This window comes from Rhineura floridana, chromosome 8, assembly GCF_030035675.1.
Source record: "Rhineura floridana isolate rRhiFlo1 chromosome 8, rRhiFlo1.hap2, whole genome shotgun sequence".
Classification (NCBI taxonomy): domain Eukaryota; kingdom Metazoa; phylum Chordata; class Lepidosauria; order Squamata; family Rhineuridae; genus Rhineura; species Rhineura floridana.
Genome location: NC_084487.1, coordinates 49802829 through 49827859, shown reverse-complemented (window position 1 = coordinate 49827859; position 25031 = coordinate 49802829). Strand labels below are relative to the sequence as shown.

The 25031-nt window shown below is 44.0% G+C and overlaps 1 protein-coding gene across 1 annotated transcript in view; it reads right to left on the bottom strand.

Annotated features, from left to right (window-relative positions):
• GRIN2B (glutamate ionotropic receptor NMDA type subunit 2B) overlaps positions 1 to 25031 on the bottom strand; it is a 326614-nt gene that overhangs the window by 282003 nt on the left and 19580 nt on the right. The window contains exon 2 of the mRNA XM_061582819.1: positions 9529 to 9957. Coding sequence (XP_061438803.1) covers positions 9529 to 9957 — 429 coding nt within the window. The remainder of the gene's footprint in view (positions 1 to 9528; positions 9958 to 25031) is intronic.

Genomic DNA, 25031 nt, shown 5'->3' with positions numbered 1-25031 from the left:
AGAAAGAAATCATGCCACTTGTATCTCAGGCACTTCCTACCAGCAAAAGCAGGCTGTGGCAGCAGCAGTGGTTGCCAACAAGCAGGCTGTGAGGTGCTTTTCTTTCCACTACAGTGGAAGCCAGCCTCATCCTTACCTTCAAAGACTTCTACCTGCCTTGTGCCTTGCCTCCTGCATCTCTCTGCTCTTAGCTCCAGATATTTTCCTGTCAACTTTTGTACTTCCACTTTATTCTACCACTAAAGATCACCTGCTCCCTCAAAAAACTCTGCCTGTTATCCTTTGGTGTCCAGAATGCTTGGAACTGCCTCCCAGAACATCTGTGCAATGCCGCCTGCCTTACTTCCTTCACACACCCTTTCAAAACCCACATTTTCCATGACGTTTTTGTCACAACCCCGTTTCCTATACCCTCTGCAAGGATGGGCAAACTGTGGTGCTTCAGAAGTTGCTGGATTATAACTCCCATCAGCCTTGGCTGTTAGCCATGTTGGCTGGGACTGATACAGGTATGAGAAATACAACATCCGGAGGGCCACAGGATCCCTACTCATGGTCTATAGCCTTTTCTCTCCTCTGTGGGCTTCACTCACAATCAGGAGAACGAAGGTCTTCCACACCAGATATAGGATGAAACAAAAGCAGGGGTGAGGGAATCCGGCTATATTATCAATGCCATAAAACTCCCATCAGATGGACCCTTTGATGCTGTAAACTGAGACAATGCTGATCAAGCCAGGATGTCTGCTTAGCGAAGCCTTAAAAATCTCTTTTAAGATTCCAGTAGGTGATAAGAAGCAAGGGAAAACATTGTGACATTTTCCACTTAAACTTCTTATATATTTATGGAGTTGATTGTATCCTTCTCTGACCCTCAGTTCTTTTACTTATCTGAATAATTGCTTTTTAATATTTTTAATAATATTTTTAATGTTTTAAATAATATGAGGAGAGACTGAAAGAACTGGGCATGTTTAGCTATGAGGAGAGACTGAAAGAACTGGGCATGTTTAGCCTGGAGAAGAGAAGACTGAGGGGAGATATGATAGCACTCTTCCAAGTACATGAAAGGTTGTCACATAGAGGAGGGCCAGGATCTCTTCTCGATTGTCCCAGAGTGCAGGACACAGAATAATGGGCTCAAGTTGCAGGAAGCCAGATTTCGACTGGACATCAGGAAAAACTTCCTAACTGTTAGAGCCATACAACAATGGAACCAATTACCTAGAGAGGTAGTGGGCTCTCCGACACTGGAGGCATTCAAGAGGCAGCTGGACAGCCATCTGTTGGGAATGCTTTGATTTGGAATCCTGCATTGCTTAGGGGGTTGGACTTGATGGCCTTATAAGCCCCTTCAAACTCTACTATTCTATGATTCTATTAACCCTTTTAAAAAAATGTTTTTAAAGCTTTTTTTTATTATTAAATTAACATTTTGTTTTAATGTATTTTAAGGTCTGTTTTTGTGATGTTTTAAAGTATTTTTAGCATTTCTGTTTGCCGCCCTGGGCTCCTGCTGGGAGGAAGGGCGGGATATAAATCAAATAATAAATACATAAAAATAAATAAATAAACCCAACCAGATACTTAATAGCCTGAAAACATGAGATGCTTCTGCAGTAAGAGTGCATCTTTCTTTCTCTCCAATTCTGTGACAGTGGGGGCAACAGTTGAAAGTCTGCAGTGGCAGTCAAGGGTAGTGCAATATTAATCAATGGGTGAGCAGCAACCAAGGTGTGTGTGTGTGTGCTCTGGGGGGGATTCCAGCCCTTTATTGGCAAGTGTTGTTTGGTAACATTGAAGGCAGGGATAGTGGTCATCACCATGTAGGCACACAGCTGCTGATTAGCCACACCTGGCTGCTGTTGGTCAGTCAAAAACCATATGCCTGCATGGCACTGACTTCACTACCTTGCACCTCCAACACTGTCATGCAGTACCTACTGGGGTCCCTGCTCAGTGGTGGCAGCTGTTTCTTACCACCACACCACTTCTTTGTCTACAGCTGATGGTCCAGATTTGGCATTGTATATCCATCTTTTCCACATCACCAGGCCTCCTGAGAAAGAAAACAGTAGATTACAGCCCAAGCAAAGATAAACAAAAACTCCCCCTATCCTGCCCTCCCATGTACCTCAATACCTCATTTAGAAAAAAAAGAGCTGGAAGCTGCCATCCCTTCCTCCTCCACAGGTAAGAGTTTTGCCTTCCCCCCGGAAGAGGCACTGTGTTTTTAGTACATGACAGAGATGTTGACATATGGAGCAGGGGGTTGGACTCAGTGGCCTTATAGGCCCCTTCCGACTCTATTATTCTATGAATCTATGACAGGAAGAACAGATGCAACTTTTCCAGTTGTGGGGAAGCTGCACCCTTCTGAATTTATGACCATCATACATCTGACAAAGGCACTAGGAACTCTCATAGGGAACAAAGTGATGAAGAAAAAAACAAGTGCATTTCTTAATTCTAATTCAAGCATACAGTATATGAGCTGAGCTCTACAGCTATTTCTGCAAGGGCCAGACCTGCCATACAGCAGGGTAGATCAATGTGCTCCTGTAGACACCATGGATGGAAGCATGGATGGAAGATGGAGGCAAGAATATATGACTCAATGATGCAGCAAGTGCTGAACATAATGGGGGGGCGGCACCATTTCTGCATCATTTCAGCCAGCATGGTCAGGGATGATGGGAGTTGGAGTCCAACAACATCTGGAGGACCACAGGTTCCCCACCACTGTGTTCTGGAAAGTACTTCCTGGCAGCCATGGGCACAACAGGTTGTGCCTTTTCCATCTCAAGCACATGACTTTGGAGTGCTTTCTCTGTTGCAGTAGCAGCTGCAGGTGGAGGCAGTGGTAGCAAGGGTCAAGACCAGTGTCAGAGGGCAACCAGGTTGGGTCCTGGCTGAGGGCCCCTGCAGCCCAGAGGCACCCCTGAAGGGCCACTCCTTAGGGTGGGAGGGTGGCATTCCCATTCCATGATCTGCAGCAGCATTGGGTCCTACAACCCAACCCTGCAGTGGATTGCAGAGAGGGAGCTCCCAGGCAGATAGTGCAGGCTTCAATAAGGCTGCACGCATGCTCCACCTACCTCTCTCATCAGTGTAAATGCCATGCACACTGTGTATGCCTGCCTGCCATCACCCAAGATGGTGGTGGAGACTTCCCTCAGGGACTAACACCTCCACCACCAACTTGGTTGATGGCAGGCATGAACACTATGTGCGCATGTCATTCACATGACACAAGAGGTAGGTGAGGCACATGGGCAGGCTTATTAGCCCCGTGCCATTTGTATGGGGGGTGTTGGGCTATGGTGCTGCAGACCCAGGGCAGGCTGGTGCCCAAGGGCCCAGTCATGCCTGGCGCCGGCCCTGGCAAGGGGGCAGGCAATAGTTATTGCTGTTATTATTGTACCATTGAGGTGCACAGTGCTTTACAGAATACAAGAGAACATGATCCTGCCCTGAGGGGATTATAACTATAATAATGACAAAGAAAATGATAGAGGAAGAGGAGGAAAGTGGAGGCGGGGTAAACAGGGAAAGAATATGTGATTATTCCGGTCACACATACTTAGGCTTGGTTACCGACTGACTTGGTTACAGTCCACCCAGTACCTGCAATCACAGCTGTTGATTGATTGCAGAGCTCAGCAGGCAGGTAGGCATGCAACAGAGCAGAGCACATAGTGTGAGTTCATTGTCAGAATCCACGACAATGCACTGTGGGAGCTGGAGATAAGGCTGTTCAGCTGCTGCTTCCCAAAATGGTGTACAAAAGAGGCTCCTCCTCCTCCCTGGCTGTCCCATTCTCAGTGTCCTTTATGTTCCAGAACATAAAGGGTGTTGGGCCATCATAGTATCTGAAGCTGTGGTTGTGCAGAGTTTCATGCTAGCCTTCCAATTCTGTATCCCATAGTGTAGTAAATGTGTGTTTTTAAGAGGTCAGACATTTGCATTCAGTCCAATCATATTAATGTTGTCTTGATAATTATTCTCTGAATGTTGTTGCTGGGGTATTGAAGGACAGCTGAACTTTCCCAGCCTTTGATATACCCATCCCATCTTTAACTGGCAGGGAGCCTTTTGTATGTTCATACTGGTGCCCATACCCCAATCTCTGAGCAGTGAGAGACTTCCATGGGTCCCAGCACTTACCCAGGGTTCACTTTGCTTGGAATGAAGGTGACTGAGAATGTGGTGCCTATATGATATGTGTTTTAATTATACATATATACAACCTGAGCATAAGATGGAAGAGGCTCACAGCATCAACAAATCTTGCTTCCCCATCAGGTTTCTAGGGAGGCTCCCCAAAGCCACAGCTGCTTTGAATTCTGCACAGACAACGAGACTCTCTCTCTTTCCAGCTCCCAGATCAGGCTAACTAAAAAAAATACAGTACAGGCTACCTCCTGGCCTAGTCTGGCGAGGAGGGAGGACCTACCCCCCTAAAAAAAATAACTGGCCATTTGTTCCTATAGCATCACAACTGCTCTTGACTAAGTCTTTAGCCATTTTAATGAGGGCACTCTACAGACTTGGGTCAGATCCATTATCCTAACAAAGGAACTGGTTTGACCAGTTCAGCTGGTTTCTTCCACTGCAGATCCCAAACTTCCAGATACAGAATTACAGGGTTGGAGGGGACCCAAAGACATCATCCAGACCAACCCCCAATCCTATAACAATATATTTTCTTTCTCACACTTGCACATCACTGAGGTCTTCTGTGGTATTACTTAGAGCACTGTTCTTCAACCTTGGATCCTCAGATATTTATTTATTATTTGATTTATATCGCACCCTTCCTCCAGGCAGGAGCCCAGATGTTGTTGGACTACAACTTACATCATCCCTGGCCATTGGCTAAGCTGGCTGGGGTTGATGGGAATTGTAGCCCCACAACATCTGAGAACCCAAGGTTGAAGAGCAGTGATTTAGAGCCACATGGAGATCTGACCAATTCATAATACACAGCATAAATTTAATAAAAAATTAAAAGCAAATGCCACTGCATATAATCTCCACTGAATCTAAGTGAGTTCAGCAGCATCACAGGAGACACTCATTACCTTGAAGAGACACTCATTACCTTGAAGATAAAAATCACCATTTTATAAGAAACACTCATTACCTTGAAGATAAAAATTACCATTTTACAATTTCATCCTAAATAACACTAGAAAAATTAGACATCTTTTCTATGTTAGCCCCTTGCCTAGCCCACCCTCAACTATATGATTCATTCTAGTGCATGCCTGCCCTGGTGTAGTTTCGTCTTTGTGTCTGCAGTACTACATAGCCCATATGTATGTAATTTCAACACCCAACTTTGTGTTTTAAAGTGTTTGCTTGTTTCATGTTCTGCTTCCTGTCTCTGCTTCTGAAGTTTTTGTTCTGAAAAAATGTACAAGCATGTAATGCCAAGTGACATCTGCTACATTCGCTATATATTTACTACATTCTAAATGTGAAAGTGTACTTGCTGGGTTATACAAAAGTATGCATTATGAAATTACTGTGCAACTCCCAAAAGGGTAGTTAGCCATATTAGTGTGTTGCAGCAAAAACAGTCAAGAGTCTTGAAGCACCTTAAAGACTAACAAATTTAGCATGGTGTAAACTTTTGTGGACTAGATAAAGATTATGCCGTAATAAGTATTTAATCTTTACAGTGCCACAAGACTTTGTTGATCAGGAAATCAGTATTTTATAAATCATTTGGTAGAGTATACACAAGATTAGCATGGAGCTTGCATCTTCAGTACTACACTACATTCATTTAGTTTACTTCATTTAAAAGAAGACATATTTTCTCTGACAAATGTTAGTGGCTTGAAAGGAAGATGGAGATGGAATAGCCTGTCCCCTACTAGTATTCTTCATCAAAATTATCAGGCAACACAAAATATGAGAGTGATAGTTTACATTCACAAAGACAGACAGAGACGTTTCCTCTGGGGTCCCTTTAATGAGGGAATATATCCAACATGATTTCCCTGGAGTATGCACTATGATAATATATATGGCAGAGTACTCTTGGACAATATGCATGCCTTATTGGAGAAAGCCTAAAAGCTGTCTTGCAATACTGTGGCAATGTAAAGGCTCCATAATACACAACTGTCAAGAATCCTTGAACCTGTGAATCCAAACCTTCTAAATTTTTCATATAATTGACTGAAACAGCAGGCTCCATGTTATGATGTCCTGCCAGTCACATACTTGTGGCAGCTTCAGTGGCCAGGAGGGGCTTCCATCAACCACAGAAACTGCTGCAGTGCAGTTCTAGGTGGGGAGAAGAGGGAAGACGATGCTCACTGCCCAACCAGTTCACTGTGTGTCCTGGTGGAGAGAGAAGGAGACTGTGCCCCACTAGGTCTTTTTGTAACCTGGTGGGACATAACTCTACTCATGTCCATGAGTGCTTAACCCAGAAATGATACTGACATGATCTTATACGTTGATCATTACTATGAGACAGAACAGCTGCATATGTCACCTCTTTCAATGTCTTCTTGGGCTTGTCATCTCCCAATGGAAAGAAACAACCCCAGGAGTCTGTCCTTAGAGCTGCCAGTGTCATAAATTAAATAAATTAATACCCAACCTCTCTCAGACGTTCAGCCCAAAGTAGTGTGGCCCCCTCCAACTCTCAGCTATCTTCAGTGTCCCATTGTGTAATGATATTCAGTAATACAAACCAATAAGGCCCAGTTTATACACTTAGCAAAATCAAATGTTAACGCTTTTACTGCTCCAGGCTGCAGGTGCAGGAATCACCAATTTGACTGTTCCCCATCATTATAAACTTCCTGCACATACAAAACTAGCATGTCAAAGAGAAGTATTCAACCTAGCCTTCTTCCTGACAATGGTACTGTCTTCTTCAATGCTTCTATCTGCAGGGAAATTCCCCCCATAGGGTAGAATGCAAACATCCAACTCTCCCCACTAGTAGCATGAAGTGGGGCAATCCAGAAACGCTTCGCCGCTTGATTTTGCTGAATATATAAATGGGTCCTATGACATTGTGCTGGAGGCAAAGGGCCCCTCCAAATGTGCTTTATATTATGATACGTGTTCATGATGCTATCAGCACAGTCAAGCCCTTTTAATACTGTTTGTACCTGGAAAAGTTTCGGGGCAGTCATACTGCTTCGTTTCCAGTCAGTACATATACTGTAACTTTCTGCTGAAAACCCATAACTTTTCACGTCCCTCTTTTGTTGTGCTATAGCCCTTCTGGACAGCAATCATGGGGTAGCATTGGAGAAGCATCAAGAACAACTAATAAAGCAGAATAAATCCACAACTAATACACTATTATTGTGTCAAGAACATGTTGCAGAATACACCCAGAAAAACACCACCAATCTGGAGGAACCTAATCAGTTAGCATTTTCATTATCAGCAGGAAACTCATCAACTGGAAGAGAAAGAGGAACAGAGACAGTGAATGTCTTAGATGTATTAGGCAGGGCATTGCTAGTAGGGACAAAGAAACATAGTTTCTGTGTACATAGCATTGGTATGGTATATCATTTCCCATCATCCATATTCTAGAAGGATCTATTCATAGCAGGCCAGATATACAGAAGACCAACAGACGTGTACAGGAATTGAGAACTCACATTATAAGGAGATTGACCTTTCCAGCTTAGATACAGTGATAGTACTCTACAAATGAATTGGGGGAGGGGGATAACACAGTAAAACAGGGAGCTACACGTATTAAAGCAGACTGGGTACAAGAATTAATGGCTATAAAATGGCCATGAACAGGCTTCTTTCTATAGCGTACTTGCTCTGTGTTTATGACACATGGTGAATTATATAGACGGATATCTGCAATATGTCGATTGTCTGGGCCAAGAACTAGCAAGGTCATCTTGGGCCCTTCCAGGTCTATGATTCTCCGAGAACACATTTTTATTCTCATCTACAAAGCAGAAGCAAACTGTTCATAGCTCCTGAGATAAACAATACACGTCGATGGTCTGGGTTATTTTGATATTTAAAAAACCATTAAACATCCCTAAAACAATGAGGGCTAGTTAGATGAAACCTATTCAATTTTTCTATATTTCTTTTTACATCTTTTATAATTAATGAATATTTCGCATTCAAGCTGGTTTTATTAGTGGTTGGTCCCTGACAGTTTTGTAAAACGTCAGAATACTTTTTCCTGTGGTCTTTGGTGGGCTCTCCAGAATATTCAAGATGTTTCATATTTGATCATCCTGGCTTCTTAATGTTTCTCTTGAAGAAAAATAAAATAAGCAAGGCTTCTTATGGGTGTGTAGGGAAAAGTCATGGGCCTATAGGATCTATATACTCACTCCTTTCTCTGATTTAGTGCAGCCCTCTCCAGGTGTTCAAAAGAGGTTTTTGAAATATTAAGTAGTATATAATTGCTTTTAAATAAAATAAAATAAAATAAAAACATGTGAGGGCACAAACTGGGTAGGGGACGCTGGCATGCATGTGCTCCAAACCCACCCCATCCTCTCCTGACCTTCTGCAGGAGGAGATTGTAACCATGTTCAACTGAAGACACTTAGAGTCCCCCTCCAGACCTTTGCACATCAGGAGAAGAGAGGGCAGGGTGCACAGTCAAGGCTGTTGGAGGTGGAGCCAGTGCACACACATACTCTATCCAGGTTAGGTCCTCATGCATTCTTCTGAACAACAGAAAAAGGCCTTTGTTTTCAATATTTCCAGTTGATCAACAACTTCTCCACGGCTGAAATTCAGGCATGTTACACGTACTTAATTCTCTGACAGCCTAATTTTGAGAGCCATAGCATTGGCAAATGAATGCTTAAGTTGGGACATAATGATTGCTGCAACATCACAATGTCCTGTCCCATGGTATCAACAGTGGCAATAGCTGCCATCACCAGATATGATATGGCACCATAAGGCAAACCTGCTGGGCAAAATTTCAACAATGTAAGGCCATTGCAGATGGACTACTCACCACACACTGTCCTAAGGGTTTTTCAGCCACTGCCACAGAGCTAAGTACAGAGACACAATTCTGCTGGCCTGATATTTGGTAATAACCAGTCGCAGCTGATGACTCCATGTCAGTGGGGTGGTGGAATCCACTCTTTTAGTGCGAACTTTCAAGGAGCTGTCCAAGGTGCTTCGGCACTTTGGACAGCTCCTTGAAAGTTTGAACTAAATCCTTGGACAGCTCCTTGAAAGTTTGGATTAAAACCCAGAGCAGATTCCACTTCCCCACTGACCAGGAGCCACCAGCTGCCACTGGTAATAACCTTTTATAATGGTTTCACAATTGACAGAAAGCAAAGCAGGACAGCTTGCTCCTCCTGCCAAGCACAAGATGCTCCTTGCTGCAAGATCTTTTATTACAAATAGCTGCATAATCTTTTAGGCAAACCCATCAAATCCTGAGGCAACCTCAACAAACAGAATACATTTGTGAATGAAGAGGCAAATGTCCAAACTCCACTCTCATGGTCTGGATGGGAAGAATCTATCATTTACCTTGTCTGCCATGATCATGGAAGAGCCTCCATGGATACCTAGGATGGGTGTGAGGGTCTGGGCAGAAATGAAGTCCAGGATCTGGGCAATGGCTTCCTGGTCAGTGTCATCAGCAAACACCACACCTTGAACCCTCCTGTCAGACATGATATCACAGATGCGGGTGATGATGCTCTTGGGATCTGTCTCATTCATGGCCACCAATTCCACACGAGGCGTGAGAGAGAGGTGATGGAAGTCATCTTTCTTGTGGGCATCTGTGATAGCTACTTCGTCAGAGGTGCCCACCAAGATGACAGCAATGCCAATGCTGGGGTGGTTCTTTTGGGCCCAGGCCCCACCACCTGTTGTTGCCAAGACTGCCAGCATAAGCCAGAACTTTGAAGAATAGCACTCTGGTCTGGGCCTCATCTTCAGCTCTTGCACTCCCTGAAAAGAGACAAAACAGAAAATGTTCAACAACATATCTGTAAAGCACGGAGCCCAGAAGTCATACCACTACTCTTTCATAGGCCATTTATTTCCTCCCCTCCTTGATCAGAGCACTGTTCATGTTGAACGTAGGAAGCTGTCTTATGCTGAAACAGACTGTTGGACCATCTAGCCCACCACTGGCTATTCTGAGTGAGAGAAACTCTCCAGGGTTTCTGCCAGAGGTCTTTTCTCAGCCTGGCTACCTGAGCTTCTTGTAACTGGAGATGTCAGGACTTGAACCCAGGACATTCTGCATGCAATATATGTACTCTAACATTGAATTATGCCCCCCTCCCCCTATCTCTTACTCAATCTCAATCTAAAATTCATTAACTGGATTTGTTGCTTTAACTCTAGTGATGACTGGAGAAAACTCTTGGACTGTAGCCTTTATAAGTTTCATAAGAGCAGGAAAAAGGATTTAAATGACAATGGTAAAAAAGAGGATACCCAAGGCATAATTACACTAATGTTCTACCCCAGAATTACATGTTCAATAGCAATAGAGTATCAGTATCCTCTGCTAGTCCATTTAAAATGAGCAGGGTTGGAGTCTAACATTTAGATTATGCTGAAGCCTATGTCCATCGCCTATCAGTTTTCCACAAGAACCTGCCGCCAACCTTTTGCCAAAAGTATCTAAAGAGTAGGGAATAGGTGGAAGAAGGCTGTGTGAAGGCAGGACTTCCCTCTCACCAGCTATCACACTCAAGGTCATTCTGAGCCTGGTATCCTTATCACATTTACATTTACAATACCATAATATATTCGTTTTGGAGGTAAATGCAAGGTTTCAGGCTGTAGAATTGCTAGAGATAACTTGCTGCCAATCCTATTTTTACTTGAAGGAGGACATCAATTGACAGGCTTCACAGCCAGTTGTGTATCATATCTTCCTTGCCTAGCTTCTTTAGGTGATTACCTTTGCCCTCAAGGCTGAAGATCAGTTGTCTTCAAACTGTCAAGCTAATGGAACCACTGATGTAATTTTGATTCACTCCCTGGAAATGTTGGCTTCTTTTTATAAGCACTAAAGTGATGCAGACGACCTATGAGGTCATCAGTGCAACCCTGCTAGTGCCAGATTACTCCCCACAGGATATTTCAGTGTGCCTTGTTTTAATAATATTGAGCTCTTTTCATCTGCAAAGCACTTTACAAGCAGCAACTAATTAATCCTCACAGCTCCTGGGAAAGGTACGTGTTGCTATCATTGTCTTACCAGTCTGAAAATCATAGCAACGAGGTTTGTTCTGTGGGCACAGAGGCAGTCTGTATCAGCGAAAACAGAAGTATCATCTAGTCTTACGCACAAACTACAGTTCCATGTTACTTGTCCAATTAATATGAAGGGCTGAAATCACTGAAAAATACCTCTTATGGTCTGATCTAGTCTCTTATTCTATCTACAGTGATTAATGAAACATCCTAGGTACTGGAATTTTCATCAGGTTATACTAAATCAGCTTTTGTCCTTCTGCTGTGTCAGAGGTTGACTGAAGGAACACAGGGTGAACTTCTATGGCTCACTCCCAAATCTTCATTTGTTTCCATAACATCCCAGATAAATATCAATAACCAAAGTGATAAATCGTTGTGTATTATATATATATATTGATGGTGACCTCTATCTAATAAAGTAACTGGATTTAGAGCAAGGGTGAGGACCCACTTTTTCAATGGAGGGGGGTACACAGTGGGCAGATCCAAAAGTGGGTGGAGCAACCTTTTCCTCTCTCCCTCCCTCTCTTTCTGCCACCCCCTTGTCGCTCTCTCTTTTTCTGCAACTTCCTCAGCTTTCCCCCCTTTCCACCCATCCACCCTCCATCATTCCTGCTTTCCTTCTCTCACTCTTCCGCTCCTCCCCAATGGCTCAACAAAAGGTGGTGGAGCAGTTTCAGCATGCATGCTCTCTCTCTTGCTCTTGCTCTTGCCCTCTCTTTCATACAAACACAGAAAGTATGTTGTGAAGTGAGGGGAAAAGCAGTAAACTGGGTAGAGTGGCCGTTAATTTGGCCAGATAGGCGACTCACAAATAAGATTTTATTTATTTATTATAGAATCAGTAATGACCAACATGTGTATCCACATATTCTGGGCTCTGTGTCTGTCACCTGATTGTGACCAGCTGCTGGGTAATGGTGACTGAATGTTGCAGCAAATTCACTTCCACTGGCGAGGTGGAAATAGTATGAAAGAAAGGAAGGTGTGCCATTCCTTTGTGTTTGGCTAACTAGGTTCCAGCAATGGCAGAAGGAGTGGAGCTGGCCCTATAGCCACAGGGAGGGGTTAATGGGGGCACCATCCCTAGATCTGTGCTTCATGCCCCCCCCAGATTTTTTGAGGAAATTGCCTTCTTTTTAATTTGTGATATGACAGACAATGACAACCTCTATCTAAAGAATGATAGTTTGTTTTAAGAACAGGAACAATCTAAGAATAGGACTCTATGAAAAATTCAGTGAATAAGTGACCCTTGAAAAGTTAAATATTAGAACTTTGTATTAGGAGCTAGAGTTAGACACCACCCCTTGGTCTGCTTTACCATTTCAGTTTCAGCTGTATTCTCTACCCAGCCAGCAATAAAAAACCATGTTTGTTTGCCTGCAATAAGAAGTAAGAGTTTGTTTATTCTGCAGTTTTTATAATGAGTAAAGTAGGATTGGGTGCTTATTGCTACAGGGTGAAATAAAGAGATAAAGTGATCTGAAAAAACGGCTACCCCAAGTTATCCTTTAGTCTTTTAAAACACTCACTATACTTGCAATCAATGGTTATTTTTTCTTCTTTTTCTTGAGTATTTGATGATAAAGTGTAAAATCAGCCCTGGAGGAATAGAAATATTGCTGTGTATGCTACAGTCAGCTAAGTGGCTGACTGGCCACCTAGGCTGTAACTCAGTCCTAATTTCTGATATTCCCAATGTGTGCAGCTCAGCATGAGGCCTTTTCAGAGTTTGTGGATAGAAAAATCAATCAAATAAAAAAAATCCAATTCCTTTCCCAATTAGTTTCCAATTTACTAGATTTATATCCCACCCTTTCTCTCAGTAGGAGCCCAGGGTGCCAAACAAAAACACTAAAAACATTTTAACACATCATAAAAACAGACTTTAAAATACATTAAAACAAAACAACCATTAAAAACATATTAAAACAAAACATCTTTAAAAACATTTTTTTAAAAAAGGTTTAAAAACATCTATTTTTAAAAAAAGGTTAAAAAACATATTAAAGCAATTCCAACACAGATGCAGACTGGGATAAGGTCTGTACTTATTGAAAGAGAAAGGTCTTCAGTAGGTGCTGAAAAGATAACAGGGATGGTGCCTGTTTAATATTTAAGGGGAGGGAATTCCAAAGGGTAGGTGCCACTACATTAAAGGTCAATTTTCTATGTTGCGCAGAACGGACCTCCTGATAAAATGGTACCTGCAGGAAGCCGTCGCCTGCAGAGTGCAGTGATCGACTGGGTATATAAGGGATAAGACGGTCTTTCAGGTATAGGGCTGTATAGGGCTTTGTACACCAAAACTAGAACCTTGAACTTAGCCAGGTAGCTAATAGCTAGCCAGTGCAATCCTTTCAGCAGCGGGGTGACATGTTGGTGATACCCTGCCCCAGTGAGCAGTCTTGCTGCCGCACCAGCTGCATGTTCGGGACCAACCTCAAAGGTAGCCCCACACAGAGTGCATTACAGTAATCCAGCCTGGAGGTTGCCAGTGCATGGACAACAGTGGTTAGTCTATCCTGGTCCAGAAATGGCAGCAGCTGTCTTACCAGCCGAAGCTGGTAAAAGGCACTCCTAGCCACTGAGGTCACCTGGGCCTCTAGTGACAAAGATGGATCCAATGCTGGGTAGGGCCACTAGTGCAGGCTGACACCATGAGCTGGATGCAGCCCACAGGTTAGTGTTCCATTTGCTCTAAACAGAAGTAATAAGGCATCTTGCTGACACACAGTATCATAACTTCAACTACCATTTCTACTGGAATGGCCCCATCAAAGAGTGCTATAGTTTTAACAGTCCTGAAATCAAACATGCATATATGAGTGCACCCCTCACCTGTTGCCCTCAATATGTCATTCTCAGGGCTATACACCTTGTCTTGTTACTAATAAGCAAAACAAACAAATTCATAATTACAGTTCAAAGAAGGGGCGAAATCCACCTAAAGGCTGAAAAGAATGAGTGTATGAAACATCCATTGGTTTTAACTGCTCTGGACTTCCATTCATAGTATCATAGAGTAATAGAGTTGGAAGGGGCCTATAAGACCATTGAGTCCAACTCTCTTCTGAATGCAGGAATCCAACTTAACGCATACACAACCAGTGGCTGTCTAGGTGCTTCTTGAATCCACTTTTTGAAGAGCCCACCACCTCCCTAGGTAATTGGTTCCATTGTTGTACCGCTCTAACAGTTAGGAAGTTTTTTCTGATATTCAGCTGAAATCTGGTTTCATGTAAATTAAGCCCATTATTTCGTGTCCTGCACTCTGGGATGATCTAGAAGAGATCCTGGCCCTCCTCTGTGTGGCAACCTTTCAAGTACTTGAAGAGTGCGATCATCTCTCCCCTCAGCCTTCTCTTCTCAAGGCTAAACAGGCCCAGTTCTTTCAGTCTCTCCTGCTAGGGCTTTGTTTCCAGTCTCCTGATCATCCTCATTGCCCTCCTGTGAGAGGAGGAGAGAGATGATTTTGAGAATTTAATCAAATGAATGGCTAACTTCACTGTAGCAAGACTATTCCCTCTAATTACAAGTCAGTAAATTAAGTTCTTTTACAAGGGTAATGCAGTGCTCACTACTCTGACAGCCAATTAACTTTAATGCACTCTACACATGGTCTTTCACAAATTTAATGTTATTTTTTTTCTCTTCCTGCGACTCCCCTTAGTATTCTTAGTGTATTACACATGGTTATGCAACAGCTAGTTTCAATGCTGAGAGTAGCTTTGACAGTCATCTCTTCACATTGTAGCTACTTTTGTAATATTCTCTAGAGCAGTCTTTCCCAACCAGTGTGCCTCCAGATGTTGTTGGACCACAACTCCCATCAGCCTCAGCTAGCATTGCCAATGGTCAGGAAGATGGGAGTTGTAGTCCAACAACATCTGGAGGCACACTGGTTGGGAAAGGCTGCTCTAGAGCAGAAAGGTGGATTCTACCAGCCCAGAAACTATACAGGCAACAGGAAAATCTGTAATGCAACCATACCTCAACCACATGTATCGACAGAAATATAGTAGTACTTATGGAGGAGAGTCTAAGGGTATACCTAGTGCAATATGAAACAGAAAAAAATCTATCCAGCAGTTTAATTCATTTAAATCAAAGTTATGAAATAAATTTATTCAAAATAAAATAAAATATTCTCAAGCCAGCCACCACAGCCATGAAATTACTGGTATGATTCTTCACTGGAGAGCCGGGGGGGAACTTCTGAAGGGCTCAGAGTACTGTTTCTCCTCTCCTCTCTCAGTGCACAGGAGGCAGTCCAGGGCAGTGGAGGCTTCTATGTGCCTCACTGCCATTCTCCGGACTACCCTGGCATGTTGCCTGCACATCAGTGTTATCGGACATGCCAGAGTTCTCATACATGAAAATCAAGGAACCATATGAGCTGTACAAAGTCCATATGAAATGTACAAGATCCATGGCAAGATCTGTTCTAGGCCACAAATATACAAGAACCGAGTGGCTCAGTGCTGCACTTACTTGGGTCACTTTTCACACAATTAGTGAAGAGGTTATATGATGTCACCATAAAGTTTTATCCTGTACTTCCCACTGTAGTTTTCTGCCACTTTTCTTGTTGCAAAAAGTGGATTTGTTGCACGAGCACTGTTTATCAGTTGCTATTTATCACAATGCACCCACTCTTTTTTTTTTTTTTTTGCAGTGGGTTATGAAGGTGCACTCTTATTGCACAAAGGGCATATACCAGCATCTACTCAAATGTGTCAGAGATGCACACAGAAGGATGACAGTCTGGAAGTACCCCTGGGCAGCATGGTAGCAGTTCTCAGTGTGGCCTGCAAGTCTCCACGAAAAGGGAGAATGTGCTGGAGAGGGGATTTTTCCTTGCTATACTGCTGTCATTGCCCTATCAGTGGCAAAGAAGAGAGTTCTGAGGTGCTTTCAGACTGGTCTTATTTTATCTGTCCTGCCTTACTCAGTTTGTTGCTCTTTTGCTGTAAGCGACATGCAGAATTGTAATGGGCTTTTTTTGGGGGGGGGCTTTGCAACTGTTTGTGTGTGTACATCCCGCTATGGTTCACCCACATTAGTGGTTATGACACCGCTGTGTGGATAAGGAAGGAACAATTCATCCCAGCCTCTCATTTTAACCTTTTTGCATTAAAGTGCTTTTTTATGGTCAGAGTAGTGGTCAGAGTGCTGGACTAGGACCTGGGAGACCAGGGTTCAAATCCCCACTCTGCCATGAAGCTTGCTGGGTGACCTTGGGCCAATCACAGCCTCTCAGCCTTATCTACCTCACAGGGTTGTTGTGAGGATAAAATGGAGAGGGAGGAGAACCATATGTGACACTTTGAGCTCCTTGAAGGAAAGGTGGGATATAAATGTAATAAATAAATAATAATAATAGTGCTATTGGGCAATTATTTCAGTTTCTAAATTGTTTTGGAGCAAATTAAATATTAGCAAAAAATAAAATTAATGTGGTGCTAGATTGATGCCAATTAGAAAGATGTTTTTTCTTTTAATTTGCACTAAAACACTTTGTCATTTAAGCACTATATATTTTAGGGAGCTGTGTGCATGAGCAGAAAAGAAAAAGGCAACTCTCACAAATACTCCTACAAGTGAGTAAGTGCTCCTCATTGACTTCCATTATAATTATTTTCTTAGACCCAACTTTTTCTCAACATAACTTGGGTCTGGATTGGGGCCTCCAGGAGCGCTCCAAATGGGAGTTGGATGTTGTATAAGCCCTCCTCAGCCCCTCCTCTGACACATCCCCAGAACATCCCTTTTTCAGGCCTTACACCGGCTTCCACCAGCACCCCTTCCACCAGGCTAGGCTTCCCCAACGGACCCCTTGGCTGAGCCAGCAGGATCCCGGCTCTGCCATGGCTAAACCATGGTGAGGGGCTTCTACTGGTGGAGCCCAGTGGACCTGGGACCCTGCCAGCTCAGCCAAGGGTCCACCACATCCAACTCCCCTCAGCCTGGCGTAAATACGAGTTGGATTGCACCCTAAGTTGTTCTATATCTACAGAGATTGTATTGCTGCTTTATTTGTTTTTAAAAGGTCAGTTTTTCTACAACCTGAACAAAGATGGAGGCAAAGGAAGAACACAGCAGGACAACAAGTTGATGGCAACATCCTGTAGATGCCTTGTGTGGAGGAAATGGACTGTTATATAAAAGTATACATTTTGTATATACATTTTTGAGGGATTATGGGGTTAATTTGTTAAACCCGACCTGTACAGAGTTCTAACTGGAGAGTGGTAAATTCATTGAAGATGGGATGGTTTGCATGTAGGCACTGTCTGTATCTGGGATTTAAGATCCTCAAACTTGAATTTGTTGGTTGTGAGACACTTGAATCACATAGCCCCGGGCTATATCTGCCAATGTCTTGTTTTAGTATTCAGATCAAGGTGTGATCTTGGACAAAGGAACAAACAGTGGTAAAAAGAAGAACTGGTGTCTAAACCTATGTTTATTTGACTGTACATGTGCTCCATTGGAGGGATAGTCTGGTTTGCTATAATCAATACCATGTTAAATCTTTTTCCTAAGACTATTGTTTTATTACCTTTTAGTAAATGTTTAATCTGAATTCATAAAACCTTGTTTCTTTTAACCACCCCATGTCCAAGCCAAGTTCCACAACACTTTGAGATGTTCTCAGGAGACACAAAGGAAGTTTGAGGCTGTGTGATAGAATGCAGTGAGGGTAAAATAAATTGTTTCACCAGCAAGAGTTTTAACAGGAAGGGATGCATTTTGACTTGGCTGGAACTGTCTTCTCCCACAGCACAGGACCCAGGGAATCTGGAGTATCATGAATAAGTGACTAGTGTGGCAATTTTAGAGTAAACACCTAATAATGAAAAGTTCATAGCCATATATTTCCTCCACTTCCCCACAGTAGAAGTACCTATAGCAGCAGAGTTAACAGAGAGGATTTCCTTCCCTCTCTTTCTTTTCAGTTTGTCTACATCAAGAATGGGGACCCTCAGGCCCGGGGGCCAAATGTGGCCCTCCAGGCCTCTCTGTTTGCCCTCGAGACTCTCCCCGGGCCACACCTCCTCCACCATCATGCCCTTTACCACCTGGTGTGCACCCTCCTTGAATGATTTTGCCTGAGTGGAATACATTATTCAGCTCTGATAAAACTGCTTACTTGTCTGGATGGAGGCTAGAGAGGGGTGTGTGAGTGTGTGTCAAAAGTAGCCTACTGCACAAAGGTAAAATTGGCATTCATTGTTCTGCCCACTTTTGCCTTTGACCCTGCCCACCACTGGCATATGGCCTCTGCCAAGTTGCCCAGATGGGAATGCGGACCTCAGACTGATAAAGGCTCCCCACCCTGGTCTTCATAGATTGTGGGCAATTCATCTGAGAAGGTAGAGCAGAAAAGACTGAGGGTTCTCCCCCCCCCAAGACAGCAGACAGAAGGCTCTTTTATTTATTTATTTATTATTTTATTTCGATTTCTATACCGCCCACAGCCAAAAGGCTGTCAAGGCGGTGCACAACATAGAGTAAAATACAATAAAATTACAAAGGTCAGTAAAAGCATACATATTAAACAGTAAAACAGCCTGGTATAAATTGAAAGCTAAAAAATAAATTAAGTTAAAATGCCTGGGAGAATAAAAAGGGTTTAACCTGGCGCCGAAAAGATAAAAGTGTAGGCACCAGGCATACCTCATCGGGGAGACTGTTCCATAATTCGGAGGCCACTACTGAAAAGGCCCTAGATCTTGTTACAACCCTCCGAGACTCTCTGTGGGTCGGGACTCGGAGGAGGGCCTTTGATGTTGAACGTAGCAAGCGGGTAGGTTCATATCGGGAGAGGCGTTCCGCTAGGTATTGTGGTCCCGCGCCGTGTAAGGCTTTATAAGTCAAAACTAGCACTTTGAATTTAGCCCGGAAACAAATAGGTAGCCAGTGCAAACGAGCCAGGACAGGTGTTATATGTGCGGACCGCCTGGTCCTCGTCAACAGTCTAGCAGCTGCGTTTTGCACTAGCTGTAGTTTCCGAACTGTCTTCAAAGGCAGCCCCACGTAGAGCGCATTGCAGTAATCCAATCTAGAGGTTACCAGAGCATGCACAAATGAAGCGAGGTCGTCGCTTTCCAGATAGGGACGTAGCTGGGCTACCAACCGAAGGTGATAGAACGCATTCCGTGCCACCGAGGCCACCTGAGCCTCGAGAGACAGGAATGGATCGAAAAGAACCCCCAAGCTACGAACCTGTTCCTTCAGGGGGAGTGTAACCCCATCCGGAACAGGTTGAACATCCACCATCTGGGCGGAGAAGGCACTCACCAACAGCGTCTCAGTCTTGTCAGGATTGAGCCTCAGTTTATTAGCTCTCATCCAGTCCATTATCGCGGCCAGGCAACGGTTCAGCACATTAACAGCCTCACCTGATGAAGATGAAAAGGAGAAATAGAGTTGCGTGTCATCAGCATACTGGTGGCAACGCACTCCAAAACTCCTGATGACCGCACCCAGTGGCTTCATGTAGATGTTAAAAAGCATAGGGGACAGAACCGATCCCTGCGGGACTCCACAATGGAGAGTCCAGGGTATCGAACAATGTTTCCCAAGCCCTACCTTCTGCAGACGGTCCACCAAGTAGGAGCGGAGCCACTGCCAAGCAGTACCACCAACTCCCAACTCCATGAGTCTCTCCAGAAGGATACCATGGTCAATGGTATCAAAAGCCGCTGAGAGATCAAGGAGAATCAACAGAGTTACACTCCCCCTGTCCCTCTCCCGACATAGGTCATCATACAGGGCGACCAAGGCTGTTTCGGTGCCAAAACCGGGCCTAAAACCGGATTGAAACGGATCTAGATAATCGGTTTCATCCAAGAGCACCTGGAGCTGGCTGGCCACCACACGTTCTAAGACCTTGCCCAGGAATGGAACATTTGCTACCGGTCTATAGTTGTTCAAATTATCTGGATCCAGGGAAGGTTTCTTCAGGAGTGGTCTCACTACCGTCTCTTTCAAACAACTAGGGACCACTCCCTCTCTCAAGGAGGCATTTATCACTTCCCTGGCCCAGCCGGCTGTTCCAGTCCTGCCAGCTTTCACTAGCCAAGAGGGGCAAGGATCCAGTACAGAAGTGGTTGCACGCACCAGTCCAAGCACCTTGTCAACGTCCTCGAGCTGTACCAACTGAAACTCATCCAATAAATGAGGACAAGACCGTGCTCCGGATACCTCATTAGGTTCAACTGCCATAATATTGGAGTCTAAGTCCCGGCGGATGCATGAGATTTTGTCTTGGAAGTGCCCAGCGAACTCGTTACAGCGGGTTTCTGAAGATTCTATAATATACTGAGGACTAGAGTGTAAAAGCCCTCGGACAATTTTAAAAAGCTCCGCTGGACGGTTGAGGGATGATTTAATGGTGGCAGCGAAGTGTCGCTTTTTCGCTGCCCTCACTGCTTCTGTATACAACTTAGTGGAGGCACTTACCAAGGCATAATTGCATCCGTCAGGAGTACACCTCCATCTGCACTCGAGTCTTCTCCTCTCTTGCTTCATCGCTCTCAGTTCCGGGGTATACCACGGGGCTGCATGAGCTCTGCATGGGATACGGCGCGCAGGAGTGATCGTGTCCACAGCCCGGGTCATTTCCGCATTCCACAGTGCGACCAAGGCTTCGACAGGACCGCCTGTCTTATCAGCCGGAAAATCCCCCAGAGCCCTTTGAAAACCCTGAGGATCCATTAGTCTCCGAGGTCGGACCAACTTAATAGGTTCACCACCCTTGCGGAGGGAAAGGGTGGCTGTAAGCCTAAACTTCAGCAAGCGGTGATCTGTCCATGACAATGGGGTCGATGAAAAACTCCCCACCTCCAGATCACCATCTCCGTGTCCAGTGGCAAAGATCAAATCAAGAGTATGTCCCGACACATGCGTTGGGCCAGTAGCAAATTGAGACAGCCCCATGGTTGCCATGGAGGCCATGAAGTCCTGAGCCGCCCCAGGTAAAGCAGCCTCGGCATGGATGTACCAATAGTCTGGGGGACTTCAACAAAACCTCCGAGACTACCTCTGTCAGCTCAGTTAGGGAAGCTGTTGGGCAGCAGGGTGGTCGGTACACCAACAAGATTCCCAGTCTGTCTCCTTGACCCAGCACAAGGTGGAGGCACTCCAAGCCAGTCGTTACCTGGACAGGGTGCTTGATGAGCGAGAGAGAACTCCTATAGACCACAGACACTCCACCTCCCCGACCCTCAGATCTACCACAGTGTTGAACCATATACCCAGGTGGGCAAAGGTGGGAAAGAGTAACTCCTCCCTGATCACCCACCCAGGTCTCGGTTATGCATGCCAGGTCGGCACCCTCATCGACAATTAAATCGTGGACGAGGGAGATTTTATTATGTGCCGACCTGGCGTTTAGGAGCAACACTTGGAGATCCGAGAGCTGGCTGATAGGACAACCAACAGTCCTGTGGATGTGAGGAGGACCAGAACAAGGTACAGACACAACTTGTCTGGGATGAGTTCCCCTTATCTGGCATGTTCTCCTCACAACACCATACCTCCCATTACCCGTCACTACATTAATTGGGGCCCCTGAAAGTCCCCCCGCTCGGAGCGAAGTCCTCTCTCCCAGGCACATAGTAAAATACACATAAATTCACACTCACGTACTCATACACTCACTCAGTCTCATTCACACAAAACACAATCCACAAATTAACTACACAAAGATTCAAACTAATACATTCAAATAAAGACTCAAACTCCTTCACACTAACACACTAAACACAGTCCACAATTAAACAATAACAACAGGCATTTAAACATTCAACACTCAATCAGATGGGACTGCAGCGGCTGACTTGGCCAAGATAGTGGGTCTCCCAAGCAGGCAATAGGTCTCCCAAGCCCCCTCAGCCAGCCGGCTTATATATCCTCTCCAAAGAAGGGACAGATGGAACAGTATCAGGCACAGCTGGCTGAGTACCTGGGGCCTGGTCCTGTAAGGTGTCCACAGGCAGAGCAGGAGCCCAAGAAGGAGAGAGCAGAGATGTTAGCCAAGCAGCAGCAGCAGCAGCAGCAGCACAAGCACAAGCTTCCAGACTATTGCTATTTTCAGGTGGGATTCAATCACATTTTATTTATTTATTTATTTAATTGCATTTATATCCCACTTTTTCTCCAAGGAGCTCAAGGTGATGTACATGGTTCTCTCCTTCCTCGTTTGATGCCCACAACAACCCTGTGAGGTAGGCTGAGAGGCAGTGACTGGCCCACAGTCACCCAGTCAGCTTCATGGCTGAGTGGTGATTTGAAACCTGGTATCCCAGATCCTAGTCCAACACTCTAACCACTATACCACCATGCTGGCTCTCTAGTGGCAAATTTATCAGCTAATTCAGGTTGGGCAATCAAAGCTGATTTGGTGCTCTTGCACAACAAATTCATTTCTTAAAAAAATAGACTTTGGGGATGAGAAAAATAATGGGGAAATGTACTGGGAAGTATGAGAAACATTTGCTTAATGCAAAGTCAATAACCTTCCAGCAAACAAATCAGAATGAATGCTCAATAAATAGCTGATGAGGATGTCTATGTAAATGTACTGCCTTCAAGTTGATTCCGACTTATGGTGACCCTATGAATAGGGTTTTGTTGAGGCTGAGAGGCAGTGACTGGCCCAAGGTCACCCAGTGAACTTCATGGCTATGTGGGGATTCAAACCCTGGTCTCCCAGGTCATAGTCCAACACCTTAACCACTACACCACCCTGGCTCTCAATGAGGATGTCTACCCTCCCAAAAACATAGCACAAACAAATCAGGATGAATGCACAATAAACAGTTTGTCTAGATTAGCAACCAAAGAAGACAGTACAAAACTCTACACCCCTTTACACTACATCAGGTGTCACTGGCAACTGATATGCCAGGGATTACTGCTGCCTGAGACAAAAAAAGAACTGTGCAAGAGGAGACGAAAGAAGTAGTTTCTCTCATCATAAACACAGGGGTTTTAAGTAAAACAAAATGGGAATTGTGAGACTCTGACTGCATGATCCTAAGAATGTTTATTAGAAGTTCCACTGGGTTTAATAGGATTTACTTCCTAGTAAGTATATGTAGGATTGCAACAGCCTGATACAGGGACTCAAGATTGATAGTCTGTTGGCACTGCTGCCTATGTGTCAAGAGTTGGGGCTCAAAAAACAGGGCTCTGTGAGTCTGTGTCAGAAGTGGGGAATCTGTGGTCCTCCAGATGGGGGGCTACAACTCCCACCAGTCCCAGCCAACATGTACAATGGGTCAGGGATGGTGGGATTTGTAGACCAGCAACTTCTGGAGGGCACCATGTTCCCTACCCTTAGTCTATGTCAATCACTCTGTATGCAGGTCCTATAGCCATTAGGGAAAGCATTTGTTCTTAAATGTTGTGTTCACAGCAGACAAGGAGAACAGATGACCCCTTTGTGTGTTTGAAGACTTAACCGATCCCATCCCTGACTTAATTTTTTTGTTACCAGGTACATATACCTGAGCACAGAGTACATGGATGCCCCATCAAGTGTGAAGGGCTCATCACCTGTAAGAATTAGGTATGCAATTCTTTTAAAAAAAGCACAAACAATCAAGCTGAAACAGCAAAATGTATGCAAATTCTCAGTTATGCTTATATATCATGTGTGAATTTTGTCTGAGCATGTATTTGAGTAATTGGTTCTCTTTATGCGAAGCATGTCTTTTCACATAGAAGCAAGAGTGCCCATTTATGAAGACTGTTAATCAGTATTCTTTTCCCATATAATTGCATTCCTTCCACTCTCAAAATGTAGTTTTCTGTGTGATATAAAGTAGCGTGATTTAGCACAGCAGTGAAATATTCCACAATTACTTTAAACTTGTGTCCCAGAAAGAAATTAAGAATAACTTCTTCAATTGAACCTGCAGGGAAAATTGTAGTGCGTAGAATTACTGAGGTTGGAATTTAGCCAGGATATCAGAAAACAAACCAAAATGCCACAGTTATTTAACACTGTGCTTTTATAAAGGTTACTTCTATTGCAAATAGCAATAAAACTGGAAGAATGCACAGGCATATTACTAATGGCATGTAGTATTATTGCAAACAGAGTTCTGGATTAGCAGAACGCTTGATCCTGGATTTGGATACCATAGAAGACAATCTGTTCCTATAGAAACGGTCATTTTCTTAAATCTATGTAACATAGTAACCAGATATGACATTTAAGCACAATGGGTGTGATCTTGAGGCCCAAGAGACGTGTATATGCAAGATATGAATATTCAATCAGGCCTGTCCCCTAAGTCTTTGCAAGGGAACAAAGATTCCTTCACTGGCATTACTTTCCAGCATGAATAGCTTATATAAATTGACAAACAGCAGAATTCGGAAGTGAGGAAGGTTATAGCTATTTGTGATTCTGAAGAATAAACTGTGCTCAGAGGTTTCCTGATGCTAAATACTTCCTTCCCCATAGAATAGGATAGGGGCAGCTTGCACAGAACTCTAACAAATGATCCATCATGATTCTGTGGGATGAAGGCAACCTTTAATAAGGGTGGAGACTGGGGAGTAACAGCTCTTAAATCTAAACCCATTAAGATCTGAAGTCTGGAGATGTCAGATGTAATGTTTTAATAGACATCTACAATATGATACACAGATCTACATGCGGGTACATGAGGGCGCAGGTGTGGGATAGCAAAATGTGCAGGCTAATGACATGGGCACAGTGGCAGCTGGTCATTCCATGTCAGTGGGCCAGTGGGATCTGCTCCAGGTTTCAGTCCAAACTG